Consider the following 18,882-nt stretch of genomic DNA (forward strand, 5'->3'; position numbering starts at 1 on the left):
AAATTGTCCAGAAATTTCAAGTGAAAAATTAGACACCTCTAATTAAGTAGAAGTGCGGCATTGCCACGGCACTGCATACCCCCCGCGAGGAACAAATCGCCCTTCTCTCTCCGACTCACTCTCTCTCTCTCTCTCTCTTTCTCTCTCTCTCTCAGTCTCTCTCACACCCACCGTCACACACACAGACACACACGGATATAAACACCTACACACACACACACGCTCCCTTGTACACTCATCATCCGTGCGGGCAGGGTACAAATGAAAGAAGATGATTTTTCTACATTGCCAATTAAATCATTGCTCAATCAGCGGCCTAGCTACACATTTGAAGAATAGAAACAGACATTTCTCCCAAACAGAACAAAATAATACAGACAAAACGCTCGTAATGCTCCAATTAAAAACGAAAATCATTGCTCAATCAGCAAGCTTATTTGCACATTCCCCTGCTCAAGGGCGGATCTGGGGGGGGGGGGGGGGGGGGTTACACGGGTTACGTAACCCCCCACCACCCCCCAAAAAGAGGTAATTTATTGGCTCAGGATGCACCAGATAGCTTTATTTTGCTTCTTTGGATAAAAAAAATTTCCGGGGGGGGCATGCCCCCGGACCCCCTAGAGGCTTCGGCGCCGTCAACTTGTATCTTCGCAGTCATTTTGTAACCCCCCCCCCCCCCCTCCAAAGTGAATTGATCCGCCCTTGCTGCTGAAATAAACCAACTCAGAACCCGTGAAAAATAGACTGAGAAATAGAAAGAAAGTTCTGGGTACAACCATAGATAGGTCCCTGGTACAACTGAGTGTGACTGCCTGTCATTTTTCACCGATATATATGACTAAAGATGTCAGAATTAAAAGCGATGTGACTGGGGCGCGTAACAACAGCGAAACATATTTTTTCGGGGCCGGTAACCAGCTGATTCTGGGGACCGTAACATGACACACAAACATTCATTTTAACCCCCTTTCCTTTTGATAAGAAACATAAAATTTACTCTGATAGATTGTTGTGATTTCTTTTTTGTTTCAGTACATATGTTTGGTCTGTAAGTAGCCTACATTTCGTGTTTTCCGATGAACAGGTCAATGCACTAAATACACGAGTGAAAGATGGGGTGATTTTCTCGCCTGGAAAACTAGACCTATCTCGGTTAAAATGATACTACCAAGTAGCAGAGGCATTTAGTAGTCACGTATATAGCTTGATGTTAACTTTGACGAAATGCCTGAGATAATCTAATTTAAGTGAGCATACCCACTCGCCACGTCGATGTCCTAGCTACAAAATCGGGTGTAACAACCGTCCAGTGGGGACGTTTCTTCGGCTTAAGGTGTCTCCACCGAGGGAATTCACACCTACTTGAAAACCACTGTTACATGCCGCTAGCCGAGGAATACTGACAGAGACAGAACGGCCGCCATATGACATAACAACACCTGCAGGCCCGTCAGTCTCAGTTCCCGGCTAGGAGAGCGGCTAAAGTCAGTTGAAAGGATCAAGACTAGTCAGAACATATGGACACAGACGGCTAAGCGCGCTTAGGATCTACCGGTGACTGGACATGTGCATCTCAAAATTTAACCTAGAACAAATAATGGCATTACACAAAACATAAAGCGATCGGCAACATGAACGACAAACACTAGACTGGACAATGACAAAAACTTTACTCTATAATTGGTGACTGGTCACCCTGTCACACATAATAACATAATAATATGTTTGATGGGTCAGACCAGCTTTTTTGTCGGTCCTCGGAGGGCATATCGACTTTTGTTTCATATTTATTGACCGCGGCCGATATTCTATTGACATGTTTTTGCATGTGTGTGCCCAAGCTAAGCATATGCTAGGCAGGCTCAAAATGTTTACTCATGCGTGAGCTATTCCGAGGCTCATGCCCAGAAATGACTTACGTACTTTCCGGGTCATAAGGCGCGACTTTTTTCCTCGAGTTTGACACCGGTATTTAAATATTCTGCACTACACAAACTGAGTATTTTTTTAAACACAAGCTGATGGATTATTTTGCATGGTTTGAAATTAAGTTTTTCCCACAGTTTTCACAATTACGGTAGTTATTTGGCAGTTGTAATCTGTCACCTGCAAACTGTTATTATCATAACTGTAACGATATGATTTACATGCTTTGTTTTATCCGATCCTTGTGCTAGCTCACTATGCAAATGATGTGGTACATGTATACGCATACCCTTTTAATACGTACCAGCATAAAGCCCATTGGATGAGAGAGCAAAAATCAATGGTCCACTGAGAGACGTAAAATACCACGCCATTCTGATATGTTCCATAGACATTATTACGTGAATCTTATGTGCATTAATTTTCCTTTGCAGACGAGTATAAGTTTTTCTATCGAGGGAGATAAGCGTCCTCTCCTCCGTGCAAGAAATCGTGTCAATTAACCTCCCTTGTTAACTTCTGCGCATGCGTGGAGCTCGTCACTTCCTCGTCTGCAGCCGGCAGAAAGCGTGTCAACGCATCAACATGTTCTCTGTTTTAGGAGCAATGTTCCGTTGCTACCAGAGGCATCTTTCACAGAGACGTGTTTTGTTCAGCCTGCTATTTACTTTATGTCTTTTTTCCAATGCACTAGGCATTGGAGAAGTGATGTGGGCAGTAAATTGTGGTGGCGAACCGCACACGGATATCCACGGCATTCGGTATGAAGGCGATCCAATGCAGGACACAGGTTTCGCATCAGATTACGGCAAAAATTTATTAATCCAAAGAGTGGTGCCTCAGGATCAGATCCTGTATCAGACGGAACGTTATCATTTATCTACGTTCAACTACGACCTGCCCGTTTGGAAAGACGGAGACTATGTACTTGTGATGAAGTTCAGCGAGGTTTGGTTCACGTCGACCAATCAAAAGGTGACAGAACATGTATGCAATTAATCACCATTGACACACTGCCAGTTTTCAAACACAAACAAGAAAAATGTTCATTCAAAATGAACAGCGTCGATGCAATGTCCACCAAAGATTTATTTTGGGAAGTGTTAATAGGTTAGGGTCAAAAGTCAATGAATTGCATGTTGTGCTGGATATATAAATTGTTTATTTCAGTCAATGCTTGGCCAAAATTTCAATCAATTTGATTGAAAAATGAGGGTGTGACAGTGCAGCCTCAACTTGTACAAAAAAGCCGGATATGACGTCATAAAAGACGTTTATAAAAAAAAAACCAAAAAAAAAACGTCCTGGAATATCATTCCTAGGAAGTCTCATGTCAAATTTCATAAAGATCGGTCCAGTAGTTTAGTCTGAATCGTTCTACACACGCAAAACATCGATAATATAGCAAATCAAACTACTGTAAATTGAAAAGTACTGACTCCCCTATACTTTCATTTTAAGGGATTTTTGTTTTTCTTCAGTGGGACCATTTAAAATGGAACCCTCAGGACTGGGTGTGTGGATGTGTTCCTTACAGTCGCAAAATCTTTGATATTATAAGATGTTTGATGGGTTGTTGACAGACCAGCTTTTTTGTCGGTCGGAGGGGGAGCATATCGTCTTTTGTTTCATATTTATTGACCAAGGCCGAAGGCCGCAGTCAATAAATATGAAACAAAAGTCGATATGCCCCTGCCCCCCCGAGGACCGACAATAAAGCTGGTCTGTCAACAAACCACCACACATCGTTTTTGTCATCATTTTGGTAGTGAGACAATAAGTCAGTGCACAATCAACCCAGGGAGCCATGCTTTGAAACACGGGTTCCGTGCTGATAACCACACGAGTCCCGGTTTGATAAGCACTGGCAATCAAAGCTGGCGTGTGAAAGCAACTTTCTGTGTTTTTGAGTTCATTAAATGTTCGGATGAATATGTCAGGTTTGAGGATGCACAGTTCTGTAGGTTCATCTTGGTATTCCACCCCCTCGGCTTTCTGTTGTAAATATTAAGCTGAGTGATCGAATGTGGAAGCTACGTTTGGTCAAAGGTCACAGAAGATTTGCGTCGTGCAGCGAAGGAAAGAATCGCGATCTTGTTTCTGACTCCGTACCTCTTTGTTTTTCATTAGACCTGTCATTCTGCTTGCTCGGCTTTGTTAGATGTTTGCATATCTTGTTGCTATTTTTTTTGCTTTTATTATTGTTTCTTATTTGTGCTTTGTTTATTGATACAACGTCTTGTGCAAGGGTCAAAATGTGTGTGTCAGGGGTCGTTTTACTTGAACTTGACGTTCGTGTTTCTCCGAACGTCTGTGTATCGAAACACAGATAAACGCTCTCCATGACTCTGTAAGAAGACAAAACATATCGCTAGGTTTCATTTGTTTAACTTTTTGATGAATGTATGACCTTTCATGAAGTAGTTTTGTTTTTTTGTTTACTTTTGCCAGTTTGCCAGTTCGTTTTTGGAACTTTGCAAAGCTGTGTCGTGTTGTCTGTCTAGGTCTGGGGAAACACCAATGAAAAGAGCTGAAGAATCCCTGAGCGTTTCTATAAGTTTGGGTTTGCTTTTGATTATCCATGTATAACCTGCTTCCTGCAACTATGGTAACCGGGGATTTATTGCCTGGGGAACATGAGATTTATTTTCCAGGTGCTTGTGAATGAAAAATCGTGAAAATGATGACAAGTGTATATGTCACAGTGGAAAGTGGAATCCAGAGGAATCTGAGATTCCCCTAGGGGAAAGTAGAATTCCAGTTTCCCCTGGAGGAAACTGGAATTCTACTTTCCTCTGGATTATTGCCAGATGAAACTGGAATTCCAGTTTCCTCTAGGGGAAACTGGAATTCAATCTCTAGGGGAAAGTAGAATTCTACTTTGCCCTAGGGGAAAGTAGAATTCTACTTTGCCCTAGTGGAAACTGGAATCAGACTTGAAAATTGCTTCATTTTGTGCCAGATTTTACTGAACTTGTAGTCCTGCTGACCGACTCAGTTTTTTTTCTCAGCATTTTACCCAAAACATATGTTTTTGCCTTGTGTATGTAGTGGACTCGACAATGCTGAATTGAAGAGTGTTGTGGACAGAATGTCGTAACTATTTTTTGTTTGTGATGGAAGAGTTAACCAAGCCAATTTAACGTTCATTCATAATTTATTGCACACACACTCACATCTTTAATTACACGATATGGTCTAACAACTTTTCCAGTTTTGTCAGTCTTGAGGGTTCTTTTCTTACTTGTCTGTATTTTGACAGTTTGTTTTGTCAGGGCGAGGATGGCACTTGGTGCTGCAGGGAATTCTTGCATCTTTGCAGCAGCACTTCTTTGTTTTGCAGCTGCCTTTGCAAGAACATACCGTTCTCACGACGGCCTGATTTTGCCATCTGGTGGATGCGCGTGATGCGTGAATCAAGGTCACCTCTGACAGTCTGGCAGGATCTACTGCATTCAAAGAGGGAAACACCACACTGTTCATGTCAACCAGTTCCTCACCACGCAACCAAATTTTCACAATACCAGCAGGACAGTACACTTTGTACATCTCACAACCACCCACTCAAGCACTTTACAAGTGAGCAGCCCAACATCTGTGTTGGTTCTATCCGCACTGTGGATTTTAACTCCCACTGTGTTGCCCTCTGAAAACTACTTCGTCACATCTTTCAGTTTCTTTTGGAACCGAGATTTTTTGCGCCTGGCAGCCGTCAGGAAGTTTCTTCTTGCAGCCAACCGCTTGTCTCTGTGAACTGCACTGGCCTCATTTTCAACCACCGCACTGCGTCTCCAAAGAACAAACTGTCCAACCTCAAATGGCTCTTGCATGGGATTTCCCTGTGTGGGCACACATGCAGGGTCAAACGCTTGATCAACAGACATCACGGCATGCTCACGTGGATTTACTTTCATACCATTAACAGAGGGAATGTTCGTGTGTTCTGTTCCTGCACCGACAATGTGGTTTTCACTCCAGAGGAGATACTGTCTTCCACGCTTTCTGTTCTCAGTTGAATCATTGTTGACTGAAACAGCATGAACTGCACCGCTGTCATGACTGCCAGACTGTGGAACCGCCCCATTCTGACCCTCCAGCTCCAAACTCACACCACTGTGGCTGCCGCTCTCTTGTACTCATTGTCTGGTCGGCTTCTAAAGTTAATTAGGTCGATCTGAACTCGAAGAAGGAACGACAGGTTGATCATCGCCTTGCCTGATGGCAGACTCTTCACTGCTTGCCCTCCCGCAGTGGGGCACTGCGGTTATGAAATTAAAGGCCCCTCCTGTTTTTGGAACCGCAGGAGCTTTCTAGTTTGCTGTTAGGTAGATTTTTGGTTCCTCTTTCCTGTCATGCTCTCTTTTTCTTCATGAATTCTTTTCTTTTTTCTGCCTTCTTGCTCATTCACCTGTATTTTTTCCAAAAATCTCTTCTCTTGCCGCTTGTCTCGCGATTCATGTATAGTTTAATCTGTTAGTGTTCTGATGTAAGTCCAGCAGTAGATAGGTTAAGCCTATTTTAACATACTGGAAACTGGTAATCTTCCAGTAGGTATTAATTTAGTTTTACTAAAGCCTGCTGGGACACAAGTAATGGGTTAGTGCATTTGTAAACAGGAATCGCTTGACAAGTGGCCCCCTTCATCCCCTGCTTTCTCGTCCTGATATGGCTCTGCGTAGTCGGCTGGACGTTAAGCAACAAATAAACAAACAAACAAACAAACAAACAAACACTGCTTGCCTTTGGCAGCAACTAGTGCAGGTCTTGAGGAAAATGTCAATTACATCCCATTTTTAATGGACAATAAAGTGCTGTTATTATGTTATTATTATTATTTGATTCCGGCGTAGTTGCTTTTGACTTCTGCCCAGGTCTTGTCTCGGCCAGAATGGCCAACGTTAGTGTGGCATGTGGAGATTGTTTGGAAAATCTCCTCACGTGCGACAACCGGACAACCCGACTTCTTGCAAAATATTATATTCTGCAAGCCGACCATCCCGAGCTTGTACAGCTTTTTGGCCCAATGTTTGAATTTTGGACCCTCTGGACATGCCTCCTTCTGGTCCAAACTGAAGACCCGCAGAAATTTGTTGTATTTGTTTTGGGGCAGGCAAAAAGTCTCTGTCACCGTTAATCTCCATACCCTGCTTCTCTCTTGGCTGTCAAACTGAGATCTGTGTCAGCAACTTCCCCTTGTGTGTGAACCAGTGCTCACAATTTGTTCTCACAAAGGAGCACTTTATTGCTCCAGTACAGCTTAATGGAGTTGTATTCACGAATTCGTGATCTCAAGTCGTGGCAATTAGAATACACCACTTTCCTTTGTGACTGTTCAAGTCTGATTCCAGTTTCCACTAGGGCAAAGTAGAATTCTACTTTCCCCTAGAGATTGAATTCCAGTTTCCCCTAGAGGAAACTGGAATTCCAGTTTCATCTGGCAATAATCCAGAGGAAAGTAGAATTCCAGTTTCCTCCAGGGGAAACTGGAATTCTACTTTCCCCTAGGGGAATCTCAGATTCCTCTGGATTCCACTTTCCACTGTGACATATATAATATAAATTATAAACAAACAATGTTTATTCATATTTATATACGAATACGAATACGAATACTTTATTATCTCATACAGAGAAATTTCAGTGTGGTGCACATTAAAAGACAAAACAAATAATAAGACAACAGATAAAAATACCATACGAAGCATACTACACTCGCGCACGCATATGTACACTAACAGGAATAGCAACATGATTCCAAGGTTAATTGCCGTCAGCTTTAGCTAAAAGTTTACCGCTAAAAACTATCATTATCACAGGACTAGATATGTCATTGAACAATATATTGATTGTAGAAACAATAAAAGATCAGGTATGCATGCTTTTTACATTTAGTCAAGTTTTGTTACACTTCGGATGAACTTGAACTTCATTGACATTGTTGTAACTCGTATATTAATATTATTGTTTTACCCATACAAGCTTTTAGCAGATAATGTAGAAATCAATAGTTTTCTTCTGTATTTTTCACTGGCTCAGCCTCATGGTTTTGTTACCCAGTCTGTTCTGCATTGATTTGAATTAGCGTTTGTTTGCACATGGCTACAGGTGTCAGTTATGAGGTGTTGCAGTGGGATTGGGAACACAAGCAGTTCTTACCAAATCAATATCCAGATAGCACAGCTGTTTGTGGGAAAAAGGCCCATAGAAGAGATTGCTTTGAATCATCGGTAGTTAGGTGGTCGTCTACATTTTTGCTTTTTTTCAATAATCTTATGGTTAGATTTCGCTAAAAAAGTTATGTGATGAATGAATCACGGGGAAAAAATTTATAGAAAAAAAAATGTAAAAAAAGATTTTATTTTTGGGTAGCGTGACTCACGCTTCCAATATTTTTTTTTCTGTTTGCTGAGAACATGTGCTTTGCCTAAAAATACTGACCAATCAAATTCATGTCACTATGCTAATAGCCACGCCCAAACAAGTGCAGCAACAGTTTGACACTGGAGCGTTGTCCACGCTTTTTTTTAAACGCACAAAATGCACGGGATTTGAGAGGAGTTTTGCGCTTGGCATTTTCCAAATAAGGATATCCTACTATGAGTACTACGCTGGAATACTACAATGAATTTTCAAACGGCTACACTGGCTTCGTCTTTCCTGATCAAAAGGGGGTGTATTGTTGATATTTGTAGATAATCTATAGACTCTGCATTTTAATGGTCAAATGGCGATTTCGGTATAAAAATGTAGACAAGGGCCTTTAAGGTGTTTGATTATCGAAAAACAAAAGCTATAAGATGTGATTGTTTTTGTCACTTTTCTTTGGGTTAGATGGATAATAAATACAGTAAGAATCTGCAAAGAAATGTGCTGACATTCATAGTTGGGTGAAAAACCCAGAAATGAAATGCCACCTTTTTTAATTTGATATCGGCACACCAGACAGGATAGGATGGGTTTATTATGATAAACACTTAACACCCTCACTAATGTGAGAACAGACTATACCGTAAGTCCAGAAATTAGTTGCTCTGAATAACTGACTCCAAATACATGTGTATGTTATGCAGTGTCCGCTAGATATGACCCTGCTAGAGAGAGGGCGTGTCTCAAACCGTGTACAGGAAGCACATGGCAATGTTGGCCTGCGCAAATACAAGGGTACTCACTCTTTCACAACCCATGCAAACCCAACAGAGTTATTTCCGGAATTCGTCTTTTGCTGGAACTGGTCGACCATATGTTTATACTCATGAAAGTGGAACGCAACTCTTAACCACAATGCTTGGAAATTGTGACAGTTATTTCCAAACATCGTCTATTCTGATTAATCAGTCAAATGACTCTCATTGCCCTCAGTCTATGCCCAGTCTTTTTATATGATAATCTTCTTCTTCTTCTTGTCGATCACTCAGATGGAAACGCCGGTTCTCCGCGCAAATGTTGCCATGCGCTGTAGGTCGTCCAGACTGCCATAGAGCTTCCCTTGCACCGTGGTCGCCTCCGCCCAGATCTGGCTCCTGAGGCCATCGTGTAGTGGGCAAGTCTGCAGCAGGTGTTCCGTTGTCATGCTGCCTGTTTGACAAGGGCACTGGTCTGACTGGCCAATTCTGAACTTGGTGAAAAGTTGGTGATTCATTCGGTTGTGGCCTGTCCGCAGCCTGAATATGAGGACCTGCTCAGACCTTGTAATGATTTATCCCAATTTAAAAATATGAACACCACAGCATATAGGGTCATATGAGGGTCAGCAGATCTGGCTCCTGAGGCCATCGTGTAGTGGGCAAGTCTGCAGCAGGTGTTCCGTTGTCATGCTGCCTGTTTGACAAGGGCACTGGTCTGACTGGCCAATTCTGAACTTGGTGAAAAGTTGGTGGTTCATTCGGTTGTGGCCTGTCCGCAGCCTGAATATGAGGACCTGCTCAGACCTTGTAATGATATATCCCAATTTAAAAATATGAACACCACAGCATATAGCATATCCCCCCCCCCCCCCCCCCCCCACACACACATGATTTTGTGTTCATGGTTAGATTAAAATGGTATTTCCGATTCTCATTATTTCATGTTGTTGACTTGTGCAGGTGTTTGACGTTGTGCTGAACGGCGAGCACACAGTGGTCAGTGAGCTGGATATATACGGTCGAGTGGGGCGCGGTGTGGCACATGACGAGATTGTCCCATTCTCCATCAAAGGGGGAAAACTACGTGTCAGCGGCGAGCAGTCTTCGATTGATGGGAAGAAAATCAGTCTTGAATTTGTGAAGGTGAGCTTGTCTTTGTTTATCATATTCATAATGTGGTTGCATAGCAATGTTTTGCTGAATCATCTCAAATTCTTTTGCACTCTTTTTGTGTCACTAAAATCAAAGTTAAAGCCAAGCTGGTTCGAAAGATTTAGTAGCTCATAACAGAAATGAGCTTAACCTGAGCTACCATTAATTGCTTAGAATATATATGAATTTTTCTTATTTTCTGGGGAATCTAAAACTGGAAGATTTCTGCTGCTGCGAAATCAGTAACACTAACAATAACATTCTATTTCCAACAATCAGCGAATTCCGCAAAGGTCCAGGTGCACCTTTGACCAGTTGTGTGATACACACATGAAGAGGCTGCATCAACCTCAGAGTCAGATACACAATTGCCAGGCCTTTTTGTACTTTATTTTGTTATTGGAAATGCTAATGGTGAAGAGGAGTAGATCACATTTCATTTGACGAAAACATTTAAACAGCAGGAAGAAGTGGAGTTGACATGTTTTGTTTTTCTCTGTCCGCAGGGCGAGCTGGATAACCCCAAGGTCAATGCCATTTACGTCATTAAGGGATCCCTTGACGGTGAGGCGTTGTGTGTTGCGTTGGACCATCATGAGATACCCGGGTTGTGTGCATGAGAAACATCCCAACTAGGTGGGAACCAAGCCCTGGGTCAGATGAGTTGAGATTGATAATGATAGTTGTTCAAGATTTCAACTCGTTCGACCCAAGGTTTGCGTGCCCCACCTGGTTGGGCACTGACTCGTGCATCTCATCCCTGATTGGGCACTGACTCGTGCATCTCATCCCTGGTTGGGCACTGACTCGTGCATCTCATCCCTGGTGTTCAGACGAAGAAATGTTATGAGTCAATTTAATTTTTGGTGTGATTAAAGCGTAATGCATGAGGAATTTGCGTAAAGCATGTACATGCATGTACCATCATAAACGACTTCAGTGTTTTTTGTTGTAAACTTAAAAGCATAGCTCTCTCACTAACTGTTAAAGAATAAAACTAAATCATTTCTAACAAGAGGCGAAGCCTTCAAGGCTCACGTAAGAAATCGACAAACAGTAACACAAACTCAATCACTTCGTCACACATACACACACACACACACACACACAGTAAGCAGCATAGGTGACACTGTGCAAGAAAGCGAGACACTAGATCTAGATCTGAATGGCCGATTTCGAAGAAAAAACTAGTCTCGGCCCGCTCAAAATAACAATGACCGAGACTTTCAGTAATTACTTCGCGTGACGTCTAACCCTCTTGCGTCATAATGTGACGTCTTCAAATGTTGTGACGTCTTCAAATGTTAAAGTTTCTACCACAGACATACAGACATACATACGCACGCACGCACGCACAGACAGACAAAAGTTAGCATCGCATAGGCTACACTTACGTGAGCCAAAAATGGGTTGTGGAGAGGTGACTTTGCAGACTACTGATCCAGTGGTGTTTTAAGACCTCGAAAATTAAATTTAAACAATTGCGAAAATCAGGCATTAAAGTTAAAACAAGAAAAAGGCGGGGGGGGGGGGGGGGGGGGGAGGGAGGGGCAGTGGGTTAGGTTAGGGGAGTTATAAATTGGTGTGTGTCGAACGGGGGGCCCACTGTACCAACAAATAACGGCAATAGCTTGGAGGATCAGATTTTGAAAAGCAGCCAAGGACACTTGATGATTCATTCGCGTTGATATGTAATAATTTATGTATGTATAGGTGTATGTATTGGTACATCTATCTGTCTGTCTGTTTCATGTTATTCAAGAAATGCTTGTGTATTGACATTTTGTCACTTGAATAAATTCCTCTCGTTTGTATTCAGTTTGTGTTCTTTTTTCCGTTAAACAGATGTGCCAAAACTTCCCCCACTGCCCGGCGGGGAGGGTCAGCAGGAAGAGGAGGAGGAGGAAGACGAGGAATCTTCGTCCAGCAAGCCGTCCAAGCAGCGCCGACCCTCCGGTCCCCGAGCCAAGGACCCCTACGCTGGGGACGACACCAGCACGATGCTTCTACCGGTCTTTGTCGCCATCGGCGCTTTCATTCCTCTGGCCTTTTGTTTATGCAAGTTGTAAAAACGTTCACCTTTGCTGGAATGTTTAGATTTTGTCATGCTTGGGTGGTTGGTGAGGATGATTGGGACTGTTTCTGGTTACTTTCTATTTGTTTTCTTAGTGGCTGGATTGTGAAAGAGAGAGAAAGAAAGAGGTTATTTTGTAGTTAGAGTATCATTTTGCCCCCGCCCCCTTCCCCCTCCTTTCTGCTCTCTTGCCACCTTCCTTGCCCCCTACTCCCACTCCTCCTTCCCCCTCTTTCTCATTCCCTCTCCTTTCCCATTCCCTCTCCTTTCCCATTCCCTCTCCTTTCCCATTCCCTCTCCTTTCCCATTCCCTCTCCTTTCTCATTCCCTCTCCTTTCCCATTCCCTCTCCTTTCCCATTCCCTCTCCTTTCTCATTCCCTCTCCTTTCCCATTCCCTCTCCTTTCCCATCTAATTCTTCAACCCTCCTTCCCCCTTTCTTTGCCTTGAACACAATGAAAGTTCAGTTTAAAGAACTCCATACATCTCACAAAGTTTTGATCTTCTGAAGGTCAGTCTGTTAAAGGGCATACATTTACCAAATTTTTGAAGATAAAATTATTGGAGACCAGAGTCTTAAAACTTGAGTGGGGGGGGGGGGGGAGCAAAGATTTGAGAAGAGATGGTCTGAAATAAGGTTTCAGTCCTTGCTGTCTTTTCCCCCACATCCACCATATTTCTGCATTCGTCATACACTACCCTACCCCCCTTTTGATAGATAGTACACTAACTTTTTTTTGTTCCTGTTTCCCCGTTTTAGTGAGAAATTGGAACAAGCCAGAAAAATCCTAATTGTGTGTACATTGTGTATATTTTTCCTTTGGGATTCTCTCCCTTTACTCTTTTTTCATCCGCATTCCTTTCAATTTATTATCTGACCTTGCCTAGCGCAGTTTAAAACTAGAGTCTTATACATTATGATTTGTTATGGAAATTCTGAATGTTTTGCCAACATAGAGGTGTGTACATCATTAACTGACGTAACCTTGCCCAGAATTGTTACGATAAGAAGGATACTGTTTCTTGTTTTGTGATCAAGTTGAATTTGGGGCCATTGTACCAACTCCTTTATCGGTCACACTGACTGTTGCTGAAGAGTTTGTGTTGGAATTAAGGCAAGCACCTTTTGACTGTACATACAGGCACTCCTTATTTCAGGGCAAAGGCTGTCATTTTTAAAAGTACAGTACTGTAGGTGAAACCAGTTCGGCTCACCATCTTAGATATTGCAGTGGTCATGTTTAAGTTTCTTTAGTGAAGTCACTGGACCATTTAGAACATTCTGACCACTTCCCCAGAAGAAAAATTTAATATCTGATAAGAAGATTTTGTTGTTGTTTATTTTGACTTTGAAGACAGTGCTTGGTAAATAGAATTTTTCTTTAGATATTTTTAACTATGCTTTGCAAGGAGCAGTCAGTTTGCTTAGTTTTTCGCAGTTAAATTCTAAGTCAAACAGTTCAAGTTGAAATAGTTAGGAGAGAACAATTCTGCAGGTGAAAATGCTTGTGTTCTTGTTTTTTCACCATTAACTTTTTGTTGTTGTTGGGGGGGGGGGGGGGGGGGGGGGGTACTCATTGTTACTTAGTTTCTTCAGTGTTGTAAAAATGGATATATACTTGTATCTGCTCCTACTTATTTGTCTCTGTTTCAAGTTTGAGGTCGACTATAGATATTTGTAATATTTATCTCCCTTGACTTTGCAATTTTGAGTCTCAAGCTTGGAAGGGTGGTGATGTTTGACATTTTGTGTGACTGGGTTGTGGAGTGTCGGGTCAACTGGTTGGTGTCGTTAATCAGAATCTGAATGGGATGTTTGTGGAACAATTTCTCTGGTTTCAGTGATTTCTTGTGTCATTCTTGTGAGATTATCTGCTTTGAATACTAGGAATACGGTTTAGTAATGGAGCCTTACTTAACTATGTTTGGATAATGAGAAAAAAGAAATTCAGTAACAAGAGGAGATATTTGTTAGCTGGTATGCATATTCATGAATATGGATGTATTGTACAGCTGATGTGTTGTTGTTGTGGTCATCAAATTCATCATCATATTTGGTACACAGGGAAGAAAGAGTGGCAGAAACAAGTTCAGTGTTTGCCATGCTGTAACTAGAGTGTTTGTGATTCATATGAACTATTTGTGAATGTTTCATGCAATTATCTCCAGAATTACTTCAATTTTTTTTTTTTTTAATTCACTGAAGCTTAGCTTTGGGGCATGGGGAGCATTGTCCTGTTTTTCTTTAAACATCGCCCTGATTAATTTTATTCATTAATTTCTTTGTACATGTGGTTTGTCAGGAGCCTTGGATGCATCGAACTGTCCAATTTGTTGAAGTGTCATAATAATAAGATTAAAGGCACAGTAAGCCTCCCGTAAACCATCACAGAGCTCCCCGAGCGTCTAAATACAGTACAAGCATACTTCCATTTGAACGCTCACCGAACGGGAACATCCTGGCTGCTTTCTGTCGAGCGTGAGACATTTTCAAAGAATTTATTTTCGTAGACTTGTTCCGTTAACAACAACGGCGCCTCGTTTTTGCGCTAGACCTAACTTTTAAAATCTAAATAATAAATTGACAGCTTGTTACACAAACATTCTTTAATCATAAAAGAATTCGTTTTTCATCAAGACAAGATCAGAACAATTCAAAGTTGTGAAAGTTTAAAAAAAAGAAAAGCCCGGAAGCAGGGTCACGCAAGGGTCGTAGCAGACGACGGCCGGTTTATCAGTGCAAATCGCCGTTCCTCTCAACAGTCAAAAGCCATCGCTAGAGTTCTTGTGAACCACAGCCGTTGTTTCGTGCATAAAAAAAACGTGCTATTGTAGATAAGCTCACGTCGAGTCGCATTCAAATGACTAACTATGACGACTGCATTGTGAAAAGGGAAAACTGGATCACACGGGTTCACGATGGCTCAGGGGTAAGATAAACCACGCAACAATAAATTCTTTGAAAATTGTTCGCTCTTTACGGAGGGCACCTAGGATGTTCTCAATTGGTGAGTGTTTAAATGAAATGGTGTTTGTACTGTGTGTAAAAGCCTGACCGTATCTGTGATGGTTTACGGGAGGCTTACTCTGCCTTTAACAATACCTCAGTTGCCTGTTTGAAATGAAAGCATTCGGAGCATAGGTCAAGTTATGAGAGCCAGTCTCATGTGGCTAAAGTTGAAAACAGTCTCTCCCAGCATTCTGATTGTTAGACTTTTAGCAAATAATAATGTTGCATGGTTGATCTAGCTTTTTCTGACAGTCAGAGAGGCACCTGCAATGACAATTGCTGAGCATTTTTCGTGGCTCTCTTTATAGGAGCACAGTTTGCAAGCTGAACTGTGGAATATATGAATCCACAAATTTAAGGAGGTATACTGACAACAATAAACGAATGACGAAAAAGCAGGAATAATTTTATGAGACTGCTAAGATTTCAGAACTTTGTCAATTTGTGTGTGTAATTGTAAAGAATGTATTGCTGTTGTTGTCTATTTTTCACAGTGCATTTGTAAAGGGTCTATGTGTACGGGCGTATATGCTTGTGGATGTGAAAGTTGGCATGTAAGTTGATGTGTTCAGTGATACATGTATAATAATGTTGTGTATGCACTGACAAATTAATCAAAAACGTGCCACAAAGTGTATATTTGAAAGATCTTTCTGTACAGCTACAATAGATGATTTTCGGAAATAACTGTCAGACTTTGCAAGCATTGTGGAAGAGTTGTGCCCCGCGAACCTCGTACAAACTGGAAAAACGTGGTCGACCAGTTAAAGCCACGATCGCAGCTAATGATTGACTCCGATGTTATGAAGTGTCCAATCGCTATAATGCATTTTTCTTTCGAAAATCTGCACAGAGCACCAATTCACTTGATGGCCTGCGGCGATCGTTAAGCCTGCGTGTCAGTTTCCCACGCTGCCGTGACCTTGCCCACAAGCAAATCTCACCTGACCTCAGGCAAAGCAAGTTTTCGGCTATTATTCGGGGCAATCGATCCGGCATCGCCGCAACAAATCGTAAACCTTGATGTGTATATTTTCCGATGTGTATATTTTTGAAAGGAATGGTGTCATATTGAGAGCACACTGCATAACATACTTATCGAAGTCAGTTATTCACAGAGATTGTTGTTTTAACTGGTCAACCACTCGTTTCCTATTTGAACGATGTTAGCAGGACACAACTCTAACATAACGCGAGTTATTTTCGGAAAATATCTATTGTGGGTACATCAGTGTTTCCAATGGAGGTGGTCTATCATCAGTTTGTTTTGGTCATATTGTTGCAAAATAAATATGATTCACATTGACATATGTGTAGTGTTCCTGATTACATACGAAATTCATAAATTAAACTCTGTAGTATGGCAGCAGATACATGGCATGAAATACCTGTAAAAAGTCGAGTGGAATGACATCGCATGCCATAATAGCTCAAAACGTTCCGTTGTTTAAAAAGTATTGTTGGCTTGAACTGTTGTCTTCTTTGTTAAGTTATTTTTTTTAATGTGAATATTTTTCTTTAGATATTATTCTTTAAACAAAAAGAAAGGCAGGAAATTATAAAACATTCTTGCTTAAAGCCTGTTAGCGAAGTCATGTGCTTTTGAATTAGACACAATGTCACTTATATTCAGTAGCAGCAGTTGCACAAAATTTAATACTGTCCATTATGTTCCTTTATTTTTGTATGTGTTCATTTGATATGTTGTTTTAGGTAAATATTTGTCGCAGGACAGCTGACTGTGATGCACAATTATAACTTTGTTATCTGTGTCTTGTTGGATCCTTTCGTGTTTCATATTTTATAATCATTGTAATTTGTGTTCAGTTTACTTTGGAGACTGGAAGTTAAGTTCAGCAGAAGATTTTGCCTGCAAAAGCACAATGCAGAGCAGTGTTCGATTACAAAATTCCTCATCAAAATAGACTATTTTCACAAATGACTGGAATGTTGTACTTGAAGACTTGCACCAACCTGATTGCGAGGCAAGCAACTTCGGTATCACAGTGAATAATGAGCTCCGATTTTCACGCTGTTCATTGGTGTAAATTGTCTGAGCTATTGTCAAAGTAAAATACCAGGGGCGGTATGCAGGAGTCGAGTTAAGAGACTTTATTCCAGGATAAAAAGAATCGAGGGTACAGTTTATCCTGGAATAAAGCCTCCAACCTTGACTCTTTCATACCAGCAAAGGTCTTTCTCTGTCTTTGTTTTCCATACTGCCAAAGGAGTGAACTCTGTGCAAGCCTGAACCTGAAATAATCTCATGCTTCAATTCACAAGTTCACCCCTCCCGTGACCGGACACCTGCAATGTACGGACAGTTTTGCTATGGCCCAAGGGTGTCCGTTCATGAGAGGGACTGCTGTATGTCAAAACTCTTACTTTCATTTGATTTTTCTTTGTAATGTGTCATATATTTCAACCTTCACTGAGTTTTAGTTTGTTGTAGCTACTTACATAGAGTGAATGTGAATATGATTCTTGAATGGTTGAATTGATTCCTGTGAAATTGAGCTTTGTGTGATTGTTGGTATTTTTTGTTTCCGATGTATATCGCTACTGGGTGAAAGTTGAAGTAGCTTTCTGTTCTTTTCTTGTATTTATCTCAATATTTAAAATCCTAGAATATTTCAAATCCGGAGTTTGTTCTTTAGGTTTGTGCAGTTTTTTCTTTTGCTGTTGCTGTTGTTTCTGAATGTATTTTGTGTCTTTTGGTGGCATAATCCTGTTACAAGTATGGATCGCATAAACAGAAAAACATCTTTTTAGCATACCAATGAACTGCCATTAACACTCTCAAACTCGACATGTATGTGTTCAGTTTACATTTATGTGTAACTTAATCTTATTCTCAGCAAATGCTGCTATGTAACTAGTCTACCCCCCCCCCCCCCCCCCCCCCCCCCCGCGCGGGTTAGGGGGAAGAATTTACCCGAGGCGACTAACGGATTCTGTTTCTCCTTTTACCCTTGTTAAGTGTTTCTTGTATAGAATATAGTCAATGTTTGTAAAGATTTTAGTCAAGCAGTATGTAAGAAATGTTAAGTCCTTTGTACTGGAAACTTGCATTCTCCCAGTAAGGTAATATATTGTACTACGTTGCAAGCCCCTGGAGCAAATTTTTGATTAGTGCTTTTGTGAACAAGAAACAATTGACAAGTGGCTCTATCCCATCTCCCCCCTTTCCTCGTCGCGATATAACCTTCGTGGTTGAAAACGACGTTAAACACCAAATAAAGAAAGAAAGAAAGTGTGACAGACTAAACGAATGAAGTTGCAGATGCTCTATGTTATGCATGTAGGTGGCAGAGCCATACATCATTTGATCTTGAACCTACACTTTTCACCACATTCTTTGAAGCAATGTGCCTCTTCACACTATTCCATAGCGTAGTTCAAAGCACATGTACTCAGCATTGACTAATAGAGAATTATTAACTACCCAACATTACTCATATTAACAAACATATGTCACTGGTCAGGGAGATTTAAGTGTAATAGTGTGACCAATGATTATGCAAGCCATTTAAGAAACTAAGGTACATGTATTAATTTACAAGTACACATTGTGGTTCTAGCAGATACCGGTCATTC

General features: G+C 41.3%; 1 protein-coding gene across 1 annotated transcript; it reads left to right on the forward strand.

Annotated features, from left to right (window-relative positions):
* The first annotated feature begins 2,482 nt into the window (after positions 1-2,482).
* Positions 2,483-12,874, forward strand: LOC138975125 (malectin-B-like). Its single transcript, XM_070347786.1, has 4 exons — positions 2,483-2,901; positions 10,011-10,193; positions 10,709-10,766; positions 12,048-12,874. Exons 1-4 carry the CDS (start codon positions 2,512-2,514, stop codon positions 12,269-12,271), a joined length of 855 nt encoding a protein of 284 aa, XP_070203887.1. The 5' UTR covers positions 2,483-2,511; the 3' UTR covers positions 12,272-12,874.
* The last annotated feature ends 6,008 nt before the right edge of the window (positions 12,875-18,882 follow it).

The sequence above is a fragment of the Littorina saxatilis genome, linkage group LG9 (assembly GCF_037325665.1).
Source record: "Littorina saxatilis isolate snail1 linkage group LG9, US_GU_Lsax_2.0, whole genome shotgun sequence".
Classification (NCBI taxonomy): Eukaryota; Metazoa; Mollusca; class Gastropoda; order Littorinimorpha; family Littorinidae; genus Littorina; species Littorina saxatilis.